The following is a 24,732-nucleotide window of genomic DNA, read 5'->3' on the forward strand; positions in this document are numbered from 1 at the left end:
GCCACATTAATCGTTACGCGCTGGGTGCGTCTTTAGCGTCCAATGTATTAAAACTGTTAAAACATAGCACTTATTGTAAGAATTAAAACTAACTTATTGTAATTGTTACAATAAGTGCTAATAGTTCGATACAAAATTACCCTCGAAAGCTGTCGATAGCAGTCTTGTGTATAGAATATATGCGTAGGTGTATTTCAGTCTTGACAGTAAAAATACTTTGAAAGTTTTAAGCAATATAATATTGTAGTTTTGACATGATATAATTGAATTAATTTTCTTTCAAATGTTACAAGTACAAAAAATTCTGGGACTAAATCTATTTAATATTTCATTTTTTTTTAAATCTATTTGGGAGTCAATGGCATTAGTTCATCTAGAGGTATTTGGGCATTGAAGTTGTTGAATATGTTCACAATATTTTCCTGCACTGCCTTTATAGATGGCGGTCCAATTTCCTTCATGATTTCTCCCAAGTTTTCATTTAGGAATTGATTCATCGTATCTCCTAAAATAAATTAAATAACACATTAATAATTATTTATATTGTGCGTACATGGTGAAGCGAAGCGGCGGTGGAAACGGTTATCTCAAAGAGTACCTGTTGGAAAAAGGTGCGCCATAGTCATGGATAAGTGCACAATTGTTAGGACATGCATACTTATAAAACATGTAGTTGAATTTTGTTCATCTTCAGTAACTAACTTATTGACATATAAATATTTCTTAAACTATATATTTTATCAAAAAAATATTTGACCACCCGTCGGTTCCAATCAACACCTATTAACGTATATACAGGACTTGAAATTGATCCAAGCGCACCGGAGTGCCGTTCTGGTTCAAACAAGCCCCAAACCATCACTGCCTCAAACTTATCTCGTGGAAAAAATAATTTTACCGACTGAGCTAGATAGGCCCATAATGTAACAAAAATCTAACACCCTTAGAGGCCATCCATAGACTGAAACCGTATGCGGCTTAGAACCGTGTGCAATACTAAACTTATGATTTCTGTTCATGGAAATATATTTTCAGTCTATTGATGGCCTCTTATTTTTATAAAATACACATAAAATTAGATAACTATTTTAATATGTTCGTAAAAGTATTAAGCGCTCCGGTTCGTAAAATTTCTACTTCGAGCGTTGCGTATATCTATCTATCTATATATATAAAACAAAGTCGGGTTATTTACACCATTTATAACTCAAGAACGGCTGGACCGATTTTTATGATCTTTGATTTGTTGGATTTGTCTCCGCCCCGAATATCAGAATAACTATTAAAACATCGGATGAATCACGGAAAAAAAATTATGAAGAAAATTCATTTCTCATACATTTTGTATCGAACGGCTTTTGACTGATATCGATAAATTTAAACGATGGAGTTCGCGCATACGAAAACAAAAGAAAATCACAAAAAAATTAAATCCGTATACAACGCCATCTCTGATACATGACAGAAACAATAAACAAGAAACAAACAAACAAAAGAAAGTATGAACATGGTGTTTTTAACAGTTGATTCAATTCAGCCTCAGAAAATATCGAAAGACTTTGTTGTAGACAAATAGCGATTTTGATCGTGATTTTCAAACGATAAGTTGCCTTCTAAAGTGTTCACTTTGTGAGGTTATTAAATTTGTGAATGTGCACGTATCGATAATTGCTTTATTATGTAATTTTAAATTGTGTGATTAATTTTCCAGTGTTATTTACAATGCCGCAAGCCAGAAGATCTAATCTATCTATCTATATAAAACAAAGTCGGGTTAATTACACCATTTATTTTATAACTCAAAAACGGCTAGACCGATTTTTATGATCTTTAATTTGTTGAATTTGTCTCCGCCCTGAATAGCAGAATAACTATTAAAACATCGGAAAAATTTACAGAAAAAGAAATTATGAAGAACATTCATTTTCTTATACATTTCGTATGGAACGGCTTTTTTGATGATGTCTATTGTGAAACGTGGGGTTTAACAGAAAAACAAGAAAAGGCGCTCCAAGTGTTTGAAAACAGAATCCTCCGGAGAATACTTGGACCCGTCAATGAGAACCACCGGTGGCGCATCCGCACAAACGCTGAGCTCTTCGACCGATACCAACCTAGAATCACTAATATTCTGAGGTCAAGAAGGCTCAGATGGGCGGGCCACGTTGTACGATCTGAACGATCTAGAACTCTCTATAGGATTTACAAAGGCACACCAGCTGGCACTCGACCTCTTGGCCGCCCTCGACGGAGATGGGCGGACAACATTCAAAGGGATGCGGAAAGGCTGGGGATAGTCAACTGGGAAGAGAGAGCGCTGGACAGAGATGCCTGGAAAAACGTTGTGCAGTCGGCCATGGACCTGAACGGCCCCTAGCGCCAGTTTAATAATAATAATCTATTGATGATATAGAACTGATTGACTGATTTCGATGAATTTGGAAAAGTAAGAAAATCACAAAAAAAAAACCGTATACACCGCCATCTCTGATTCATGAGTATTGCAATTCAGTAAAGTACATCAAATACATCTGCAAATATGTCACCAAAGGCAGCGATATTGTGGTTTTTGGCGTTCAAACTTCCAATACCAACGATGAAATCACACACTATCAAGTTTGTCAATATGTGACCTGCAATGAAGCAATTTGGCGTATTTTCTCATTCCCCATTCATGAACGTCATCCCACTGCTGTACATTTGGCGGTGCATCTGGAGAATGGTCAACGAGTTTATTTTAACACATCGAATGTTGCTCAACGTGCTGTAACACCTCCAGCGACAACATTGACCAGTTTCTTTTCAATTTGTCAAAGCGATCCGTTTGCACAAACGTTGCTCTACTCTGAGATGCCACGTTATTACACTTGGAACGCTTCATCGAAGAAATTTCAACGTCGGAAGCAAGGCGATGCGGTTCCTGATCATCCGGATGTGCATTCTAATGATGCTCTTGGTCGCATTTACACAGTTCATTCGAAGAATGACGAATGCTTCTACTTGCGGTTGTTGATGGTAAATGTTCGTGGGCCGACATAATTTGAATTACTTCGAACTGTCAATAGTGTAGTGTGTCCAAAATTTCGTGCTGCATGTCAACAGCTCAATTTGCTTGAAAACGATATTCATTGGGACATGAAAATCGCTGTAGCAATTGTTTCTGCATCTCCAAGTCAGATACGCACATTATTTGCTATCATTATTTCGACATGCTTCCCAGGCAGCACTCAATCGAACTATGAAAGATCTGCGCAATTACTCAAGATGTTTTGGTGGCGCAACGATTCTACTAACTGGCAATTTCCGCCAAATACTACCAGTCATTCCAAGATCGACCGCTGCCGATGAAATGAACGCTTGCCTCAAATCATAGACTCTGTGGCGCTATGTGAAGAAACTTCAGCTGACGACGAACATGCGAGTTGCATTGCTAAACGATCCATCTGCCGAAGACTTCTCTAAGCAATTGTTGACTATTGGTAACTGCCGTGTTCCTGTCGTCGAATCGAACGGATTGATTTCATTTCCGCTAAATTTTTGAAATTTCGTCTCAGCAAAGGACGACCTCATCAAAAAAGTGTTCCCGAACGTCATTGCTAACCACAAAAATCACAATTGATTGAGTGAACGAGCAATGTTTGCGGCAAAGAACAAAGATGTGGATCACTTAAACTTCAAAATTCAAAATCAAATCGTTGGTCCAATGCATTCCTTCAAATCTATCAACTGTGTAATAAACGAAGACGAAGCAACCAACCATCCAAATGAATTTTTAAACTTATTGGATCTGCCTGGCTTGCCACCGCACAATTTACAACTGAAGATTAACTTGGTAGTTATCATGCTTCGAAATCTGAACCAACCAAAACTATGTAATCTATTTCATTTTGATTTGATTATTGCACATTTATTGAACTTAATCCATTTTGAGTATTTTAATTCAGCTAATAAATTAATACAAGATTATTGATTCTGAGGCGGTACGAAGTTCGTCGGGTCAGCTAGTAGGTACATAAAACTAGGCACAAAATAAATAGACCAAATTTTAAAGAGATCAAAACTACGTCGATAGATTGTTATTAAAATCATTTATTATAATTATTATACATTTTCTTTCAAGCACACTGTCTTATTTTTCTCTCAAGAAATGCCTCTTTTATCCATACAATTTTGAATATTATTTGTGACGTCATCGTCGGATTATCTTAGATTTTAAATACGTGTAAAAGCTGCGATAATCATCGGATTTATGTGATTACGGAAGATTTCGCTCCCTAATTTAAATAAATACACAATAGTCTTCTTCTTCGACAATGTCAGATCCTAATAGGATCATATGGGCCTACTCAGAGTGGAGGTTTGTATTAACAAATTTTGTTTTTGCGAGAAATAGATATCAGCCACTTGCTCAACCTATTACGTATATTCTCTGACTCATACACCAATTGAAAAACAATATGTGTACTTGACAGACCCAGGATTCGAACCTGGAACTCACGACACTATAGGCCGACGCGGCCAACGTGGGTTACGACACAAGTAAATATTATCTTTTCTAGTGCTAATTTAATACATTATTCTAAAAGTAACAAAATGATTTCTATACAAGTGAATGTAAATATTAATGTTAAAGAAGTGTTTGCCAATGAGTCTTCGCCATTTATGCTGATGGCTAAAATTTATTTTTCTTAATGTAGGCTCTAAATATTCATCTAGTAAGTAGTAATAATTGCATGTTAATTGTCTTTTCCAACTACCGAATACCATAACACCTAATAACACAATTTCCGCGATCCGAAATAATCCTAATAATGTGTTATGGAGGTATTCTAGATGCAACATGGTTTTTTGTTGTTGTTTAAAATGAGACCCGTTTTTCGCCCAAAGTTCGACTTCGTGGTGCATCGGGCAAGGTCGTGCGATGTCACAATAACATGTCAGCACAAGCAGTTACCTAAATACACACCATAGCATTTTATCACAATTCTGCATAGTTTTATGAGTGTTTTGTTGGAATAAACGTACTGGAACCAAATTTTAAAAGGTTTTCGAACTCACCTAAAAGCTTATCATTGTTGAAAAGACCATCCATCTTCATATTTAATTTCTCCACTTGATGTTTGGTTTTACTATTCTTTACTCTGAGATAGTCTAACCCGTCTTTACCTTTGAATAGGTCGTATTCCCAGGTCATTTTCAAATCAAAGTTTTCTGAAAAATAAAATGTGCACTTCACTACAATAATAATATGAAATTAATATTTTCTACTTTCTCCCTCGTATTTTCTTGTACACTCTTAATCATATCTTGGTTTTAGCATGAATTTCTTTTTTTTATATATGTACATATGACAATTTAGAGTAGGTTTTATACTACGATAAGTATTTTTTATTATTTGTTAAGATCAATCAACATGGCCAACCACAGTATACAATATTGATGAGTATAATATACAAAATAAATGGATATATGATGGTCCCAAGAACGGGCGGAAGTAGGTACATAAATATTTTTTGGGAACCCCAGATTCAATTCTCTCGTGGATCAATAAATTAATTACTTGGTCTTTCGATTGAAACACGCATTTATAACAGTCATACTCAAAAATATTGACTCGACGTACCTATATGACAATACAATCATTAGGAACAACTGATCCGAGAAACAGACAGCTTAGCAGGCTTCAAACTACCAAATTCGCTTCATGCCAGTTTGATAATGCGAGCAATCTCATTATGCATAACACATAACCAATTGCTATTTTTTGCGCCAATATTGTGGCAAAACTTCCACCAAACATTTAAATTGTATACCTCCCCAATCATTTGTCTTTCAGGCACAGAACCAATTAATTCAGTTACAATTCTACCGCCACCGCGTCAACACTACCGTAATTCAATTATAAAACAAGTACAAGGTGACTCGTCGCGAGAGTTTGACACACAAACATTTGACCACCAAAAAGATTAGTGCCTAAACTACAGCATTGCGTCCACTATTCTCCACCAAACTCCAACTTCATCAAATACAGTTCGCTCAAAACTATCGCCAGCTATTATTTGTCCAAGATATAGCTGGTGAACCGTTCGATTTTAATTTTATTGATATGGATTACTTTCGAGCCAGCAAAATAGTTTATGAATACTTTTGTTTTCAAGGAATTTATCTTTAAACCTACTTTGCTGCTTTCATTTGCATGCTCCGGTCCCATAAGCGCTGGCCGAATTCCAATCAACAATATCCAGTGCGGGGAGATGAATGATTTTGAATAATACATTGTTATCAGACTTTTTTTTAATTAGCATCAAGTACCTACCAAAGTCCTTTAAAAAAGCATGTAGAAAAAAAGCTCATGCATCGTATCCTGGAAATATTTTTGGATTACAACGACAACAATGTCGTTTCCAAATCGAGTGACCCAGTTACTTTTATCGAAATCAAAATAAAATAACATGCACTTAATCGGATGTAAGACACAGAAAAATTCAAAATTTATTATTAAAAGCTTACTCATTTTCAAAGTGGATTTGCCCTCTCCGTTGATCGGGAATACTAAAAGCTGTCCATTGATTGTGTAGTTGGCATGGACAACCAAGTCTCCTAACATATGGCACGATCCCTTCAATTTGAATGGGTCGATACTGAAAAAATAAATAAAGAATCTTATTTATAACAATAACAATTAATTTTATTTCTAAAATATAAAAATATAAACCGAAATCTACAAATAATGTATTTATGTATGTCATGTTTTGCTGTTTATTGTCGCCTACTTTTCATATACTGCGTACTTAACGTAAATCGCTGCCATAATGCACGTATAACCACGTATTATCGTGCAAGTTACAAGATTGCATGCATGAATCAAAAAAAGTTCAGCAGTTGATGAATGATCACGCAATAGTTGGAACTTGCATGGCGTATAATACGAACTTACTATATACGAGTATTTTTTTGTTCACCACCTGTCAAACAAATAGCACCATACAACGACAATGTCGCTTCTCGTTTACGCTTGGATAATGAAATTTGCGAGACAGTCAGCACTTTTACGTGTAAAAAGTTATTATTACGATTGTTGAATTTACACACTATTGGTGCCAGTAAATCCATGCACGTGCACAGACATAGTGGCGACGCACACAGGGATACAGTGACACTGGTAGGTATATATGTATAATAGTGAGTGTGAGAGTGTGAGTGAGTAAGTGAGTGAGCGAGCACACGAACCCGCTCTGTGCCGATACGATGCTCCTTTCTGCATCATTTTCCAAGTATTTTCCATCACTTGATTATCAAATGTACCAGTGTGTCATAAATCGACAATCGGTCAAGATTCGACGGTACACACCTGACACTAACAGAGGAGGAAATTTTAATCGATCTAAAAAACGACCCTGTGCACAAAGCCTTATTTCCTGAGATATTGGATATCGCTTTGGAGTCAATATCCTCGATTGGCTACAACAGCAATTAAATCTCGGTTGCCGTTTGGATCGTCGTATCTTTTTATTGTTGAATTTGGTTTTTCAGTGCTCGTAGAAATGAAATAAAAAAACTAGAGTGGTTACAGATGGTAGATGAAGAGTTACGTGTTTGTTTATCTAATTTAAAGCCGGTTTAGACAGAATTATTTCTAAAAATCAATTGCATCCTTCTCATTTATAAAACTATTACCACCTATGTACCTACATATATGTTGATAAAATAATAAATTAAGTATTTAAAAAAAATGTGACGTACACTATGATTTCCTTTATTCATATTATTAACGTACGTTTCCTTTTTTAATGCATTTTTGTTTGGTGTGTCGCGGAAAAAATAATATTCACCAGTGTGCCGTGAAGTAAAAAAGTTTGGCAGACACTGCGCTAATCACTTTGGCAACTTACACACCTTGATTAACCTCGCTTTTATAAAACCCCCAGTTTACGTTTGAGGCTTATGTACTATATTTTCGGGATAGGGACGTCCCGTGGGAGTAAGCAAGTCATTCGTTGCTTATGGGTGGCAAATATACGATCGCGAATATTATCACTTTTGAGTCAATATTTTCACGTTTTATGGTTATTCTCCGCTAACTTCTCGTATACCCGAAGACTTTGTGAGATATCATACAACGCTCTATACAACAAAAAAAATTGATTTCACTAATATATTCCACATAATTGGACATGGGTGTCATCGCTAAACTTTTTGAGATAACGTAACTCGAGGAGTAAGTGGCCAGGGGACAGATCCCCACTAGCATTGTATAAAATAACATTCATACGCACTTGATGTCAATAATCGTAGCTTTTTTAAAGCCTGTTAAAACTCCTCCGTGATTGATAAGCTTCAAGCTTGCATGTCCAGGCATCATATCAATGTCTCCAAGCTCCAGCGGATCCAAACTTGGCACCCCTAACTCTGGTATTCCTGACATGAATTGTTTACTGATTTTTCTCGCTTCTTTCAGGATACACTCTTGAAGTTTTGGATCATCTCGGTAGCATGGCGTAATGTAGGAAGCTAGAAAAAATAATAAAGTATTTACATAGCGACAATGTTTATGAAAAATGGCGTAACCCACACAGAATAAATTTTACAGGAGAAGCAAAAAACTTTTTTTGAATGATTTTGGTTCAATATTAATAAAAAAAAATAAGACATTGGGTGCATGATGATTGATGACTTGGTGAAATACCTTTTCGATCTAATAATTATTAAAGAGTTATTAAAGAAAAATCATGAAAATTGCGGGTAAATGCTTTTTATCTTAAATTAAAACTTAGTTAAAGCTCAATTAAAACCTGAAATTAGATAATAAATCAACATTTGCGGCTTGCTTCTTTTTTACAGAACGTGTATTTAGTTGTATACATTGTTAGTATCTAATAAAAGCACGCAAAAATCGAGGGTTACGCCCTTTTTCCTAACCACAGTTGATAGGTAGTTTACATATTAAAAATGTATAATTTTTCTTTAAATGCCGCCTTGAACGGCGGAAATCATCAATACGATATCAACCCTTGAGACTGCTGATAATAAGATCAAGATTATGCGTTTATAAAACCACGTTCTAGATTTTTCAGACATACTGTTCATTTTTTGTCAGGAATTAATTTTCTTCGTTTTCTCCCCTGTATGTTAAGAATTATTGTCAGTAAATCGAATTAACATTTCCACTCCGAGACCTGGAGCTCCACAGTGTGGAGTTGATTGTTTCGTTCAATCGCTCAACCCCTTGGGGACCTTGGCGTAATGTTCGCTGAGAAAATAGAACTTATAAATTGAACCCAGGCAGTGATATTAGCAGGATCGCGCTAAGGGTAGCTGCTGTACGGGCACTAACCCAAAATTCTCCCCCCCCTTTTTTTAAACAGTGAAAATAACACCAAAGTCTATATTATTATTTATTAGACAATATCCGAGATAACATACAATACTGGATAAGATCATAATTATGGGCCTCCACAAAATGAAGTTTTTATTGAAACAGTTATTTTATTATCATCAAAATATATAATAAAAATATAGGTATATTTTACCTATTAGATAATATAACATAATTATAATGTAAAATAACTTTAATCGATAAGACATATTATATCAATTGAGCAGAGTAGCAAAAATGTAAAATAATATTTAATGGCGTGTATGAAAATTACGCTTTTTTTCATCACAAAGTTACTTTTCATTCAATTGAATAACATATTATATTTTTATAGCAATATTTTCATTAAAAATGTTATAAGTATCTAACTTTTGCCGCCCGGGCGTAACCCTAACATCCCCGCCTAGGGCGCTTTCTGGGTATTATAACGCAGCAAATGGGTAAAACGCTAATTTCTTCTATATACGTTTAAAAATTTATCTTATAACGTGATATACCTATTACTGAAAACGATCTTTTTAAATAATTTATGTTAGGTACTTTATTTTGTATAATTATTTAAATTTTTTAGACTTGTAACACGTAAAATTAATTAAAAAATGACAATAGGTATGAAAACGACTTTTTTTCTTTTGTTTTTTTTTTTTAATAAAATTCATAATCTATAGGTACTATAAACACACAAAGTTTAGCAGGAATTTAAAAGCTACGAAGCCGTGAAAAGCGCTGAAAAATTTGCTGAATATTTTTTGGACAAAGTTAATTTCAACGCAATAAAAATGGAACGGATTTGTAGTTTAATTCACGAGATATGAATATGTGAAGTGTTCCATACAATACCATTGAATACCATTTACGGAAGGAGAAACAACAGTGAAATAGAATTCTATATAATATTTAAATTTATCAGTTACGTGTAACCTTGGGAACGGATCAATAAAAATACCTGAGGACATTTTATTCGGTATGTCAAAAATATTATTCTCTTGGATTCATAATTCATAATTAATATCTACAATTTTATAATAAAATAATGACGGATGACGAAATATTGCAGTAATCTACTCCATTCGAAGAAAAAGGAAACTGGAAAAAATAATGTCCATACATTTTTAAACGTGGTGTTTTGATTTCAACGTATGTATTTGAAAATGTTTAATAGAATTTGAATTAGAGTTTTGCTCAACTGATTTTTTATTCTAATACTAGTAGAGTAGAATAGTATACTAGTAAATACTATACTCAAATCAATTAGGGTTTAATTAATTAATTTTGTATCATTTGGTGGATTAGGCAATTATTAATATTTGTCTTTTATTTTAATAATTTATACAAGTGAATATATTTGTATTATACAATTCGTATTTTTTATTGTTTTTACTATTGAGAGGGTATATTCCTAACAAAGGGTGCGTTTGTATTTTATGAATAATTCAAGACACTTTCATTTCAACTTCTAGTTTTAAAAAAATGCCCGGAAGAGCTAAAAAACCTATAGACCTTGATTCTAAGAAGTTTTAAATATCTCGGTTAAAAAAATCTGAAGATTCTCGAGAAATTAACAAATCAATTTCAAATTCTCAAGAAAATAAATATTATTGAATTCGAAATTCTCGAGAAAAGGAAAAAGTCTAGCCTGGTGATGATTAGGTTATTTATTAAAAACAATAAGTTTTACTTCTAAGAAGTCATAATAATATTATGTATAAGTGTATACTCTAGTATTAAGTAGTTATTTGTATTCATAGTTATGATTGAATATTCTCCGAATGCTTTTAATAACGTCATCATTATAAATTAATCTATTTTACTCGTGGGTTTCCAACCCATAAGTCGTGAGCACCGAAGGGTCGCAATGTAATTACTACTGGATTACCAACTAAATAGTTAACTTTAAAAAATTGACTAGGATGTAAAGTTAAAATAAATAATATTAAAAATTATGTTTATTCGTGTATCGGAATATTCGAATAACTTAATTATAGTTTTGAATATTATGGACCTTTTCGTATAGAATTTCATAGTTACGTAATATTATGTTTAATCGGTTTTAAATGTACTTGTATATATTATTGTGACACTAGGGAGATTGACACTAGATTAACCTCTTTGGCAGAAAATCAAAATAATAATTTGTTTAAAAATGGAAACATTTCAAAACAAATGATGATACATCTACAAACAATCAATTACCGGTGGAAACGATAATAATAAATCTTCAAGATACCAGAAAAAGTGTTTTCTTTGAAACGAAGATAGTTTTATTTAAGTAAATATAAATTTAATGATTATTCGTAGCATGTAATTAATGTACTTCTCGCAGGTCACTTGACTGTTCACGTCTCAAATTGTCACGATTCAAAAAGGTTGTCAATCCGTGCCTTGATATTTTAAATCATATTTTAAATAAATAAAAACAATAGGTAAACTAATAAAACGTACGTAATAAATAAAATAATTTTTATTTTCCTTCATTGTCGAAGATGTTAAAAACATCAAACTGTTTACACTTATTATTATAATATATTTCTCTACTCACGTAAACTTGGTGTTGCCCTGTCTACGCAGCTGACCAGAGCGACTAAAACCGCCAGGCACTTAACGTTGATATTCATTGTCAAATAGTGTATCCCAAGATGTGTCTCAGTTGACAATCTTCACACAACTGCTTTAATCATAGACAAAAATTTGCAAGAAATACTCATGAATAATGAGCCGACAGAGGTAAAGGTCATCTTGTCAAATTGCATGTCAAAACAATCATTATTAGTTATTTTTATTACGTATTCGGGAAGTATTTTAAAAAATATAATTGAACTAACCATTTGTTCTGTTTTTTAGGAACTGTCGTATTTAGAAGTTGCCAAGAGAAACAACCGCAAACGTGAGACTATCGGAAAGCAGGCAACCTGACAATACATATTATAAATTTAACTGGGCAGCAAGAAGAAGACGATGGGTTATAGGACAAACTCCCTCTAGTCAGGAGCCATTATTGGCACTCTGGAGCCGTGTAAACCTTGGCCATCTCCAGGAAACGTTTGCACTCATCCCAATCAGCTGCAAGCTCCCTCCAAAGACTTAGTCTCATAAATGATGTGTGTCTGTTTCCACCATCCACTACAGTCAAAATCCTTCAACCCTTCATTTTTCTTTGGGTTTATCAAAGAGGAGAGGCTTGAGTGATAAGTCCTATTGTGTTCTTAAGACATGGCCTGCCCAAAAGTGTCGCCTCACTTCCACGTGTGAGATGACTTTTTCCTCGAATACAATTCCAAAGATTCTTCTCAACTTTCCTTTTAAAATTATCCTGTTTTCTTTCATATTGTTAGCTTTGCGAAACATTGGTCAATATGGGACACAAAGTGGAATAAGTACTACAAAAAAATTGCGCTTTATTAAATTAAAACAACAAAAGAAAATAAGTTATTTAATTTTTACAACAAAACAGAAAAATTTTTAGGTGGTTTTTTTACTAATGATTGCACTAAATTTGAAGGGTCCGGAAACAAGAACGGCGATTTCTATTTTCGTAAAATCTTGGCAAGTGAAAAGAATATAAATTATTTATTTCTTATAGGTAGTGACACCAAGTCTTCACCCGAAAATTAACGCACAGAAACCCAAACATAATCAGAATCAGATAAAAAAAAAATACATATAATACTAAGTCACAATGTTTTCTGATTCCACACAACAACAAGCCGCTTCTCTTTACGTCTCCTGTATCTAGAAAAAAATAAACTTTGCAACCTACATTTTATGTCAAAGAACTTTGAAATAAAACAACACATAATCCTATTATTGTTTGTAAATGTGTACATGTCAAGTTTCTTAGTAAACTTTATTCTGAAAAGTATATAAATTAATGTAATTATTTTCATAACAGCTCTCGACCCAGAGTGCCATTATTGCTCGAGGCGAGGATTTCTCGAACCGGAACTGCGCTCCGGTGCATTCCGGTGCATTTCAAGCGCTAAATGTATCTACGTGCTACGTGATCATCACTGCCATTTGAATATACACATTAAATTTGGATTTGACCATCGCAAACACCATCACCTATCTAATGCAATCATCGCATTGAAATATTTCAGCCAAAATTAATAGTAAAATGCACTGACAACATCCCATTGAAATGGACATAGTCGGTCCTGATTGTTATACATTATCTGGAATAAATACTAAGTATTGTCTTTTATTTTATTTTCTATGATGGCATTCCAGCAAGAATTGACAGTCAACGCCATTAAAGACAAAAAGTTATTTAATTTCAATAAATGAATACACAACATTATGTGTCTACAAATTCAGCGAATATATATGGTCAGCTTAGTAAGTAAGTATAATTATTGAAGTGTCTAATGACAAACATCGATAAAATACACCTCGTAATTGTTAAAATCTACCAAACAACACGTACTTGTGCAATCTGATATGATATGCATTGAATGATCTATAGATTATTTTTAAAACCTAACGATTAACAGAAACCGGATGTTTAAAGTGATATAAATGAATGATGATACGTCAAATTTTATTTTTCATATACCTACGTATTTATTGCAAAAAGAGGTTTGTCAGTTAAAATAAATGGACATATTGTTAAATTCACGCTTGACGCACAAAAACGTAATTTACCACTGATACGTATTTAATTGTACGGTCTATTTTCCTAATTAGACAGCTCGGTTAAGAGACGTAAACATATTCTGATACGCTTTATCAGGCGCGCACATATAACAATAGTATGGGGGGTCCGTTTTAAAAAAAAATATCCATAATAATTTATTAATGATTCTTAATGTGGCAAGAGGGGGCGGGGTTAACATTATTCATTTTTATTTTATTTTTTACATATGGTGAACATTACAAATTATTAATTTAAGACGTTCACAGCATGACATTTAGAAACAGAGCAATATTATTAAAACAATATTCAATAAAAGTTATTAAACAGTAGAAAAGTGTAAATACAAAAAAATATAAATTAGATACAAGGAAGTAGGTACACCGAATGATCTAAGCAGACCCTATTTTAAGAATTTATAAAACCATGCCCATCTATACTCATCCTCACGCAGGTGGAATATGTCAAGGTTGACATTATCAATGGCAGGTTAGTTCTGCACCTTGAGAGAACAAACAACAGATGCTTCCAATTTTTAAGATAGTTATCAGGGACCCACGGGTCAATACTACTAAGAATGGCAGAGTTCTCATTTTATCCGCTTAGAAGTCGGAAAAAATGCGTGGCCAAATATAAATATCATCTTGTATTTAAGCTACAGTATGTAAGCGTACTTAAGAGAAAATCAGTTGGATAAAGACATGGATAGTATCCATACAATTTCAAGTAAAGGAGTCTCAAAAAATTCTTTTGAACTGGTTCCACCATAAGGTCGCTAAAATATGTCGCAATTAGATAGAATACCTATAGTATTGTGGTCAATATGTGTCGGCGCGAAACTCGAGAGACGCAGGCTCGATTGCTGCTGGGTGTCGTATTTAAAAAAAAAGATTTTTCTATTGATTATACTCGTATTATTTTATCAGAAGTGTTTTCAAAATTATCTATAGGTATTGTATTTCATTGAAGACATTCGTTTTCGTCGTCTTCGGGGCACTCATCATGTTAGTATCCTACCATGCAAAGAGTTTACTTCATGACGGTGCGAGGAAACTACGCCTTAGCTTAAAGCGTGGGGATTGACATCTTCTCATTCTCTTCAAAAAAAAGGTTTTTCTATTGGTTAAGTATATAATTATTTTCTCAGAAGTGTTTTCAAAATGATGTTATTATTAACAAGTAGTTAAGCTCAATTAGCAACCTCCGTAAATATTAGATATAATATATTCCAATAACAGTTTTTTTACATAATTTTTATCGTTTATTGTAGGTAGTGTATTATAGCAATGTATTGAAATAATACATGTTTATTAATTGAATACAATTATAAAATTACATTCCTAATACTTTGTAAATAAAATTAATTGTCAATTATGTAGAGATTGGTAATAATAATAATATGTTATCATTTTTATTCCGCATTAGAACGAGACTGCCTAAAGATCTTAAATCGGAATCCTATTTGTAGCATACATCATAATATATATTACAATATATTATTGTGGGTTAAAAAAAATCACAAAAGCATCATCACAGAACTTGTCAGAGTGGAACTGAAAAAGGCACTAATCCACGCAAAAGCCTCCAGTTAAGGGGGATCCTTATGCCAACAGAGAACCTAGAGGAAAAATACGAAGCTTGCAATTTGAGATTTTTTTTTGATAATTTACAATTTCAACTGTATTTAATTAATTAATATGTATCTGAAAACATTAAAAAGATTTTTTTTAAGTCGAAGACAAACTTACAATTGTAAAAAAAAATGTGAATTTATGCAGGGTCACATCTTATTATTACATTATATTTTATGGTCATATTTTAATTCATCGTTTTAATATTTTTTATACTTATTTTAAAGAACATCGATTTTTATAAAAATATAAATGTGTATAACTTGAAATCCTTTTTTGAAAGATTTCAGTCACTAATATGCAGCTGCGATTTGTGAACGTCCACCTTACATGACACTATAAACATTTTTGAATGGAAACATTTTAATATCACACTTCCTTGTCCCGAGATAAAGCCTAACGGGACTGACCATGCAACCCTGCACCTTGGTGCTTAAAGAAAGAATTAATAAAATAAATTATCTTGACTATCATTAATTATTTTTCTTTAATGACATTAATGTCCTACGTACCCCGTGTACTGAAACTCTACCGAAGCAGGCAAGGCATGAGTTGATCGTGATGAATCTAAGGAGGGATCAGAATTATTCCGTCCTCCAAACGACGCATGCCTCAAAGCTGTCCTTAGTTGATATCAAATCAGCAATGCCATGTGTGGACGAACCCTGGTAAACAGCTCCGTTTGGTTTGCGTCAAATTAGTACTTGCACTGTTATGTGTAAACATCACACGAATGCATGGCTTTTTTTAGATGCCTTTATGGATACCTCGCATTTACTATCGAGGTTTCTTTAAGAGCGTACATAAGTGAAACGGCAAATAATTTTCAACTGTATGTAGAACGAAATTACGGCCGCTTTGCCATTCGGAGAGCGATAGTCGAGGCGTCTGCACGTCGATTCGTTTTGTCATGGCGTCGGATGAAAATATTCTTAAATCGTGTAAAGATGACTAAAAAACTTTACGTATGTACTTAAAAAAGAAAACATGCCAATGAATATACTATTATTATTACGAATATAATAATAAACATAACATAAAAAGGACGCATGTTGAACTTTTATGACAAATTATATTTCGGTCGGCTTCCGTCATTTGCACCCGCGACCCGCATTCCGCGCATCGCCTAGTCACGATCTTTTTAGACCATCAGACCTCAGCTGAGGTATAGCCTTAAGGAGTTTGGCACGCAAACTACTCTACTTGATGTCAAATGAAAATTGTGCCGATTGAGAAAGATGCCTTATTGAAAACCATTCGTCTACCCGCATCGGGTATTGCTAATTTAAATTCGCCCGGGGCCTATGAAACCACCTTGCATTAACCCAGAAAAATTCTTTGTAGCGCAAGACGGTGGTGATTCTGATGAATATTTCGTCGTATTCATTGGGAACTGAGAACTGGGATTTTAAATATTTTCCAGTTGTAAAAGAAATGTCACGTAGGACTGATATTCTGAGCATATACTTATCCTGACTTATATGACTGCAATCACTGGATCTGAAAGGCATGAAGCATTCATTATTGGTGTTCGTTGAAAACCAACAAGTGAGAGAATTGCTATGTTCCACGAGGCATTATGAATACACATCACTAGGAATCAAACAAACACTAAAATCGTATCAACATTTTTCGTACCTGTTTCGTCCGAATAATATAATTTAAAGACAAGTAATGTTTTTAATATTAAAAAATAATGAAGAATTCATTTTTACGACACTTGTTAAGATAGTTCATAGCACGTGTACAGTTAAATAATTACAAGATAAAAAGAACTTTTTATATACAACGTTTTTAAATTTTCTGTTGAATTATTATGATCAATATGCTCAAACTTGTACTTGATATAAAGTAAATAAAAAACAAACAAACAGACAAATATAGAATACTGAAATATCACTTTGACATTTCATTTTGATTTTCATAGTAACGCACGTTAATTAATAATTTAGTTGCTAGGACCACCCCCTAGTAACAACCGGTAATAGTGTATTAGATTACGGATTTCTTCCGAAATAACTTTTCATACAAAACAGAATTAACTGAAAATGAATTCAATTCTGCTTAAAGATGGCTAAAAGTATTAAAAGAATGCATTGGCATCGTGTTCTGATATATTCTAAAAGTTTCAAATGTCTAGCTTTAAAATTAGTTAAAAATCGATTGCAAGATTTGTACTGGACAAACAACCACCGGACAAATAAGAATACGAGCTAATAAAAACGTTCTAAAATACAACACAACAATGAAGTAAAGACGTCGCTTACATATATAGCGACAGCGTGAAAAGGCGATTTTACTCGAGCATACGCATAAACATACAAAATTACGACATATTTTTTTCCGAGATTACTACAGTAAGAATTTTTAAGGGAGTGCGAGCTATGATTTTTCACATAAAAAATGTAATGGTGTAATTGAATCATATTTTGAACCTGATACATATGGATTGAATTCAAACTGAGCATACTGCAGTTATAATGGTCAATTATTGCGCTATATAGCACCGCTAGTCAGGAATTGTATGACCCCAAACAAAATCAGAATCTAAATGTTGAGAAAAACATTGAAAGAATGAATATTTCCTTATGTACCTACTCGGGACGACTTGAAGACAATTATAAAAGTTATAGCAAATATATTATAAACGATAGAAAGAGGATTATGATCAGAATGTATATTTGAAAAAAGAAAACTTCTCTTGGTGGTATTTACATATTATAATAATATTATATAAAACATGAGTTGAAAACGTGCGGGCAAATTACATAATATGGTTATATGCAAAATAATAAATCACACTATTATTTTATTTATTTTTCTTGTAGCATTCTCAGGGCGATCTTCACTTGATTTCAAAAAGATTCGATCTATTTGGAAAGGTACTGCGGACACCTTGCAAATTTTGACCCCAGGCTTGCAGCCTCTTTAGCCCTATATTAAATTCAGCCCTGGGACTAATCTATGCATACTGTGGTATTTCTTAGAAAATAAAACTGTCTGGCGTCCTGTTTATTACACATGATTGCCATTTTTTATAATGCAATAGACAATAATATGATGGCTAATTAATTCAATGACGATAAATATCTTTTGATTGACATACGACAGATATGCGTATATTGTTAGAAACAATAATGATAATTGTGTAATTGGGTTTATTAAATTGTAAAGAATTGTAATGCATTTTTACACCGAGTTCAAGACCATTGTTAATTCTATTTGTATTTATACTTCCGTTCATTAAATCATAATAATAATAAGACTAACTTACACGCATCTGTGAAATTAATTGTGTAAATAAACTTGACCACAAAAAGCCTTCATAGTAGATGAATCTCCATTTTTATTTCAATACCACATGGGGACATGAGCTGTAGTGTACAGGTTTCCCAACCATTCTTAAATTCTGGTAAAAATTGACATTTTTAGATGGTAGATTATGAATTAGCGATTTTTTTCTATATCTAAATATAAAAAAAATATATCACCTAATGGGAAATTTTACCTCCTCGAATGGATCTCCACCTTGTCGTGGTGAGGAGGCTTGCGCATTCCGAGGATTCGTAGGGCTATGCTGGCGGTAGTCTAACTATCGGAAGGGTCTCCCAAGCCAGACAGGTCTATGATGAGGAGCCAGACTAAGAGGGATCCACTGGAGGAAGGCAGCAATTTCTTCAGTACTGACTAAGGGTGGTGATCAAGGGGATTGGAACAGCCTTAGAGCAGACACTTGAAGGCGATAATGAAAACATTATGATCGGTTTCAATATTGCAATGTGGAAGGCAACGGGAAACCACCACATTAAAATCCCACGAAACCCACATGAAATGCAACATCAAAATCGTAACAGTACGTCAGGCGATCCGGCTGACACCCGGCGCCACGCAGGGTCTCGGCCGCGTGGTGTGAAATTGGGTACTGGGCACACGGGTGTGATTTATCAGACAACGTGTGGGAAATCAGATACTGTTAAATCGGTCACGAAAATCCCAAAGAAAATAGGTACATGGAACGTAAGGGGACTTGTACAACACCCCGGAATGCTCGAAATTATCGAAAAAGAGATGCAGAGATACGACGTCAATAATAATGGGTTTAAGCGAAACACAGGATCCGGACACTTCGAGACTGAACTTGGCAACATGGTATATTGTTCAGGACAAAAGGAAAGTCGAAACGGAGTAGTTTTTATTGTACCACGAACTCTACGAGATAGTGTTATTGGATACAATTCGATCAGTGACAGGATAATAACAATAAAGCTCAACGCTCAGCCATGTTTGCTGAACATTATACAAGTATATGCGCCTACAGCTGCATCAACAGACGAGGATAGCGAAGAATTTTTCAAGGAGCTACGAAGCACAATCCAAGAAATACCCAAAAGAGAGATCACCGTTGTTCAAGGCGATATGAACGCCAAAGTCGGTAATACCATGAACGACAATCATCTCAGAGAGTTTATCGGTAAATTTGGACATTGCAATCGCAACGCAAGAGGGGAAGATTTTTTTCAGTTCTGCGTAGAGCAGGATCTTGCAATCATGAATACATGGTTCCAACATCACCCTAGGAGATTATATACATGGATCACACCTGGTGATCGCTATAGAAACCAGATTGATTTCATAACAATAAATAAAAGATGGCGGTCATCAGTGTTTAATATACAAACCTACCCAGGTGTAGACTGCGGTAGCGATCACCAACTTCTTGTTGCCAATATGAGACTAAAGTTGAAAAAGACTAAACGATGTGAGACTACTCGACCGTTTATATTTAACGAAACTATGACATCGCAATTTGGCGAGGAGGTGAATCGTAAAATGTCATCACTATACGTAGACCCCAGCAACAATGTCAAAACAACATGGAATAAGTTGAAGGAAGCCACCTTATGCGCGATGGAGGAAGTCCAGAGACTCAATAAAAGTAAGGAACATCCGAAACGTCGCAAGATCTGGATATCTGATGAAACATGGGAGGCCATACAAACAAGAGCCGATCTTAGAAATAAGGGACTTAATTCAACTATACAACATGCAAGGTACTCTGAACAAAACAGAGTTGTTCAGCGACTCTGTCGGCGGGACAAGAATCTTTTCCTCAGAAATAAGTGTGAAGACATCGAAACCCATGCTGTCAGAGTATAAACTCGCGATCTTTTCTAAAAAGTGAAAGAAATCACAGGAGATTTCAAGAAAATGAATTGGGCCATCGAGGAAGAGGACCGTACACTACTTATAGAATTGGATAAGGTCACGGCAAGGTGGAAAACATATTGTGAAGCCTTATACAGAGATACAGAAGAGGATGATGAGGTGGTTGACGTACATATCGATGAGCAAGACCCTGAAATACTTTTTAGTGAAGTTACAGAGGCGATAAAGAGACTAAAATCCAACAAGTCACCAGGTGGCGATGGCATATCCGCAGAAGCCTTAAAAAAGGTCAATGATGACGGGAAAAGAATCATATATCAATTATGCAACATGATCTGGAAGAGTGGTGTATGGCCCAAGGACTGGACTGAGTCAATTTTGATCCCCCTGCACAAAAAAGGTTCCTCACGTAAATGTGAAAACTATTGAACAATCTCACTTATTCCACATGCAAGCAAGATCTTATTACATATAATCAGCAGACGTCTGAAGCATTTCATCGACCGACAAATACCCAAGGAACAAGCAGGTTTTGTTATGGGCAAGGACACTCGAGAACAAACTCTGAACATCAGACAACTAATTGAAAAATGAGAGAGATATTATGCGTTATTGACTATCAGAAGGCATTCGACTGCGTAAGATGGAACTGTATGTGGAAGGTTCTTCTGGAAATGGGAGTTCCATCGCACCTTACCTGTCTTATCAAAACACAAAGGTAAGAGTAAATAGTGCGTTTTCTGAGAGTTTCCGAACCGAGAAGGGAGTTCGTCAGGGATGTGTTTTATCTCCCCAGCTATTCAATATATATGGAGAGCATATAATGCGAAGAGCCCTATATCATTGGCAAGGCGGAATAACAATTGGTGGTCAGAAAATAAACAACCTAAGATTCGCAGATGATACCACACTAATCGCTGCTGATGAAAGAGAACTCACAGAGCTGCTACATCGGGTAGAGGAAGAGAGTCGCAAATACGGCCTCTTTATTAATAGGAATAAGACCAAGTTAATGGTTTTTGATCTGGCCAACCTTCTACCAACACCGAATACACTCCAAAACCTCAAAACAATCGACGAGTTTGTATATCTGGGATCGACCATCAGTGGAAAGGGTGGTTGCGAAGCTGAAATAAGAAGGCGCACACTGATTGCAAAAAATGCAATGACACGCCTTACCACTATATGGAAGGATCGGGGAATTTCGATTGCCACAAAAATGATGCCAAACATTAGTGTTCTCGATATTTCTATACGGAGTCGAGTCGTGGACCCTGAAGGCAAGAGAACGGAAAGCAATTGATGCCTTTGAGATGTGGTGTTGGCGCCGAATGCTTTGCTTTTCTTGGACGGAGCACAGGACGAACCAGTCAATCATCCAGAGACTGAAGATAAAGGGACGGCTCTCGACGATATGTTTGAGAAGAATTCTGCAGTTTTTTGGAGATATTGTCAGGCGTAGACCGGACAACCTGGAGAGACTGGTAGTTTTGGGTAGCCTCCAGGGAAGGCGAAGCAGAGGAAGAGCGTCTGCGCGATGGAGCGACCAAGTGAAAGAGCTGACTGGGGGCACCATCCATTCTGTCCTGAGAGAATCGGAAGATCGAGAAGGATGGAAAATCTTGGTCGCTCAAAGGATGGCGAAATTTAAATGTTGTCACGATCCTCAGCCATGAGTGCACGACCAAGAAGAGAGAAATTTTATAAATCTTATCTGATAAAAATAGTTTGATGAAATATTTATCATATTGGAAAATCTTTCTTGTTTGCTCCCCTATTCATTTCTTTTTGTGTTTTTTTTCAAGTTTTACCCCCCCCCCCTTAAATCTATTGGATTATCAAACTTATTACCTATGTTCACTGAAAATACGAGACAGCTAAAAAATAAGAACTGTTAATGATAAACTAGTAGATGCCTTCATCAGCCAGTAAAATGATCTCCATTGTGATTATGTATTAATATTGTACCATGGAGATCATAATTTTACCTTACCTCGCCATTGATAGATAATTAATTATTTCTAATCATACTAGTGTATTTTCCTTCTTATCTCGTTCGTTTTATTTTCTCATATTCAAAGGATAGGTTCATAGCTTGAAACATTTATCAATGGGAATGTCTTAATAACGAAGAATTATCAAAAACTTTTTATTCAAATGATTGATTTGTCACATAAAAAATTTAAATTAAATAAAATGTGATGATTGATAATTCACATGCAAACATAGACAAAGTGAAAAGAATCCACGTAATAAGTTTTATTTCATGACTAACGAGTACCCGGCATGCGTTGCAATGCCACTCAATGAAAGAAATTGTTTGTGTTTTAATTCTGTTTACTGAAATGCTTTTGGATAGACAATATTTTTTGTTTTCCCGTCTGGTGCGTAAACGATTTCCAACGCGTGAGCAGGCCACATACAGTTGTCCATGTGAGAAGCATGGATTTTCCAAATTTGGTATAGGAACGCATACGAATAGAAGAAGAAGAAGATGTTTGTTCTAATTCAGCAACCTTCACGAGTGTGCGCACAACAACTCACCAAAGTTTCATCGCAATCAAATGAATGGTATAGGAACGCATACGAGTAGAAGAAGAAGAAGAAGTTGATTGTACTAATTCAGAAACCTTCGCGGGTGTACGCACAATAACTCACCAAAGTTTCATCACAATCAAATTAATGGTATAGAAACGCACACGGGACAGACAGACAGACAAACAAACAAAAATTCATTTTTATATATAGATAATGTTCAATTTGCTTTCTCACTATATCTCAGTGGCGAAGGGTGGAGGTAGGCTGTTAAGATCTGCCATAAACAGTGCACATTAAACTTTTTCAGACATACATATTTGTTTTCATTGAAATAAGACTACAATTTACAGATAGTGTTGGTTAGTTTTTAAAATTCAATTAAACCCTGAGAAACCAAGCCATAATAGATAATAGTCGAAAAATACATGTCTATCTATAAAATATCTAAAATTATGCGATTAAATCATACATAACTTTGAATATTTTATAAATAGAACTATATTTTTTATTTATTATAGTTTGGTTTAGGCAGGGCTAAATGAATTTAGAAAAATTAACCAACAATATGTGTAATATGTATTTTTAATCCAACAAAAACAAATAACTATGAATGAAAAAGTGTGTACAATTTTGTCGTATTGCCCAAATTAGACCAAAACTATTATGGTTTCGTTTAGGCATGGTTTAATTGATTTTTAAAAACCAACTAACACCATCTGTAAATTGTAGTCTTAGTTCAATAAAAACAAATACATATGACTAAAAAAGTTTAGTGTGCACTATTTATAGCGAATCTTAACAGCCTACCTCCACCCTTCGCCACTGCTATATCTACTACAAAATTATGCTAATGTGGCGTGGGAGAAGGTTGGGAATTATTGCTGAGTCTAGTGTGTAGTGTTGTATACAGTATCTTAACAGATGATGTTTACCAGGGCTCGAAATGGATCTGAGCACACCGGAGCACCATTTCGGTTCATGAAATGGGTATCGCTCCACCTAATGGAAAACATAATTTAACCGTCTGAGGTATAAGGCCATATACCAAAAAAATTAACACACTTATTTTTATAAAATTAGATAACAATGTCAATATTTTCGGAAAATTATTGAATCCTCCGGTTTGTAAAATTTTCAATGTTGTGCGCTGATGTTTAGTCATTTGCTCAGCTATTGGATTAATACAATTCACCCAAACAAACAGATCGAATCTATGTTAATTTACTATTTGTAAAAAAAAAATGTCAAATGTACCAATCGATCCTAAATATGTCGTCGTCATAGACGAGGACTTTTTTACCGAAGCATCAGATATTAATTTCAAAATTTTAGCCCAATACTATTTTATTAGTTTTTGGTATAGTGTTGTTCTTAATATTATAATCTGAACC

General features: G+C 34.6%; 1 protein-coding gene across 1 annotated transcript in view; it reads right to left on the reverse strand.

Moving 5' to 3' along the window:
- Positions 1-344: 344 nt before the first annotated feature.
- The window catches only part of LOC147075762 (uncharacterized), a 46,639-nt gene continuing 22,251 nt past the window's right edge, over positions 345-24,732 (reverse strand). The window contains exons 6-10 of the mRNA XM_085942376.1: positions 11,916-12,031; positions 8,277-8,511; positions 6,511-6,641; positions 5,059-5,211; positions 345-505 (exon numbers count right to left, since the gene is read on the reverse strand). Coding sequence (XP_085798502.1) covers positions 345-505; positions 5,059-5,211; positions 6,511-6,641; positions 8,277-8,511; positions 11,916-12,031 — 796 coding nt within the window. The remainder of the gene's footprint in view (positions 506-5,058; positions 5,212-6,510; positions 6,642-8,276; positions 8,512-11,915; positions 12,032-24,732) is intronic.

The sequence above is a fragment of the Rhyacophila brunnea genome, unplaced genomic scaffold (assembly GCF_057557595.1).
Source record: "Rhyacophila brunnea isolate RB1 unplaced genomic scaffold, BYU_Rbru_1.0 scaffold_14, whole genome shotgun sequence".
NCBI lineage: Eukaryota > Metazoa > Arthropoda > Insecta > Trichoptera > Rhyacophilidae > Rhyacophila > Rhyacophila brunnea.